Source organism: Plectropomus leopardus, unplaced genomic scaffold, assembly GCF_008729295.1.
Source record: "Plectropomus leopardus isolate mb unplaced genomic scaffold, YSFRI_Pleo_2.0 unplaced_scaffold21943, whole genome shotgun sequence".
Classification (NCBI taxonomy): Eukaryota; Metazoa; Chordata; class Actinopteri; order Perciformes; family Serranidae; genus Plectropomus; species Plectropomus leopardus.
The window spans coordinates 1-2489 of record NW_024623764.1 but is presented as its reverse complement, the minus strand read 5'-3'; the positions used below and the strand labels follow the sequence as shown (position 1 = coordinate 2489).

General features: G+C 43.9%; 1 protein-coding gene across 1 annotated transcript; it reads left to right on the top strand.

Moving 5' to 3' along the window:
- Positions 1 to 330: 330 nt before the first annotated feature.
- LOC121965847 (transcription factor 7-like 2) lies at positions 331 to 2464 on the top strand. The gene is made up of 2 exons (XM_042515963.1): positions 331 to 1352; positions 2222 to 2464. Exons 1-2 carry the CDS (start codon positions 1182 to 1184, stop codon positions 2375 to 2377), a joined length of 327 nt encoding a protein of 108 aa, XP_042371897.1. The 5' UTR covers positions 331 to 1181; the 3' UTR covers positions 2378 to 2464.
- Positions 2465 to 2489: the final 25 nt, after the last annotated feature.

Sequence of the window (2489 nt, the reverse complement as noted above, 5' to 3'; positions counted from 1 at the left end):
TTTGTCATTTTTTTATTTGTATTTTTGGCAGCTTCTGTCCTCTGTATTTGTTGCTTTTTTTTTTAAAGTATTTTATTCTATATTAATTCTTTAGCTCTGTTTTTCTGTATTCATTATTTTTATTATTGATAGTAGTAGTAGTAGTAGCGGTAGTAGTATTGGTAGTATTAGTATCAGTATAATTATTATTGGTATGTTTGGTTATTGTTATTGTTATATGGTAGTAGTAGTATTGTTAGAATTATTATTATTGGTATGTTTGATTATCATAGTTATTATATTTTATGTTGTTACCGTTAGTAGTGGTAATATTGGTATATTGTTGTTGTTGTTGTTGTTGTTGTTGTTGTATTATTGTTCAGTAATAAAACTCCTCCTCTTTGTGCTCCAGCGAAAAACAAACGCCAACCTGTTGTTTCTGATCCGGGATCAGCTCTGCCGCTCTGCTCGTGCTTGTGAGAGCCGGGAGCGCGCTCTGTTGAACTGATCCCGGGTCTGCTCCTCCTTCTGCTCCTCCTCCCGCTGCTCCTCCTGCTTCTCCGGAGTGTTCACGCCGCCGCAGGCTGCTCCTTCCACTCCGCCTAAGGAGCTCCGTGAGTCCTCGGAGCCCCGCAGCCCCGCAGATCCCGCAGAGCCGCCCGGAGCTCCGTGAGACGCGGACCCGCCCGTGTAGACGCGTCCGTGCCGGGAATGATGCGCGTTTCAGCGGGGAGTAAATCCGGACGGGCCTCCTCTCTGTCGGTAAACTTTTCGGCGCTCCGGTCGTCAGCGGGACTGAGTCGGTAATGAGCGGTTCGACGGTCCTCTTCGTCCCCGTTTGGAGCTTTTCCCGCCGCAGTTTACCGACTCTTTCCTCGGTGGAAACTTCGCCGCGAGCTAACGTTAGCTGCTAGCTAGTTTCTCGTTGTTTTGAAAAACTTGACGCGGCGGCGATGCGGTTAGCACGCGGCGGCTAACGTTAGCTGCTGGCTAGTTTCTCGTTGTTTTAAAAAACTTGACGCGGCGGCGATGCGGTTAGCACGCGGCGGCTAACGTTAGCGGAGCGTGTTTTGTTTGTTTGTTTACCATCTCAGTCCGCCGTTAACGTGAGCGCAGCCGTTAATGTTGTGACCGGAGCTGTTACCGTGAGCACAGCCGTTAACGTGAACCAGCAGCCGCCGCCGCGCGGTCACCGGTCCGACATGCCGCAGCTAGCCGGGGCGGACGGAGACGACCTGGGCGCGAGCGACGAGCTGATCCCGTTCAAAGACGAAGGGGAGCAGGAGGAGAAACGGAACGTGTCCGCACACCGGGACCTGGACGATGTCAAGTCCTCTCTGGTCAACGAGTCCGAGTCCAGCTCCGACACGGAGGTGAGTTCACTGCGAGCAACTTTTCAGCAGTTTTAGGGACCGTTCGTTATTTTTTGGGGGGGCTCTGATGAGGGACTGATGTTTTTATTTTATTTTATTTTTTATTTTTGGAGGAGGGACACGTGACTTTAAATGGGTTTGTATTTATTTTTACTCTCCATTTGTAAAGACAACATGTTTTGGGATTTTGTTTGTCTTTAAAATAAATTTGCAACTTGTGAATTAAATAGTTTTAAATTTTGTGACATTCCTTTTCATTTCTTTTTTTCTTTAATTAAAGATATATATATATGTGCTTTTTTCCTAATTTTGGAGGAGCGACAGTTTTAAATGGCTGGGTTTGTTTTGCTAACAATTTCAAAACAAAAGTTTTGGTGTGTTCAGTTTTGTTTGGGATTTTAATTGTTTGGCTATTTTTTATAGAAATTGTGGTGAGTTTTGTTATTATTATTATTATTTGTGTTATTTATTTATTTTTAACTTTTCAAATAATGGCATTTTTCGTCTTCAAAATTGCGTCGTGGTAAAAAAACATTTGGTGATAGTAGTGTTTTCGTTAAAAAATGGCCTTTTTCTTGAAAAAGAAACGTGGGATTCAGAAGCGTGTCGTCTCTTTAAGGAAACGATGTCTCTCAAACCCTGCGTGTTTTCTTTAAAAAACTTAATTAATAAAAAGCATGTGGGCAGTTTTCTAAAGAAAAGATTTCAGAGTCACAATCAGGTTTTATTGCCAAGAACGTTTACATATACAAGGACTGTGTGTGTGTGTGTGTTTGTGCATATGTGTGTGTGTTTGTGCGTGTGTGTGTGTGTGCGTGCGTGCGTGCACGTGTGTGTGTGTTTGTGCGTGTGTGTGTGTATGTTTGCAGGCAGACAGACGTCCGAAGACGAACGCGGAGCTGCACAGCAGGGCCACACACACTCACCTGTTTGAAGAAGGTAATGAAGTCACTCGTGTGTTAAACCTGCCGCTGAGAGGAAGTGAGAGAATACGGAGGATTAAAACCCCACCGACACAAATCTGACTGACGTCGCTTTTGTTCACACAAAAAACAAAAAAAACAAATTCAAGTGTTGTTTCTTTTAGTGAATCAGAATCAGAAAAAGATTTATTGCCAGGTATAGTTAACACAATAC

Coding starts and splice junctions, on each gene's coding strand:
- LOC121965847 (XM_042515963.1), top strand. CDS start 1,182: ATGCCGCAGCTAGCCGGGGCGGACGGAGACGACCTGGGCGCGAGCGAC. Junction 1,353..2,221: donor AGTCCAGCTCCGACACGGAG/GTGAGTTCACTG, acceptor GTATGTTTGCAG/GCAGACAGACGTCCGAAGAC.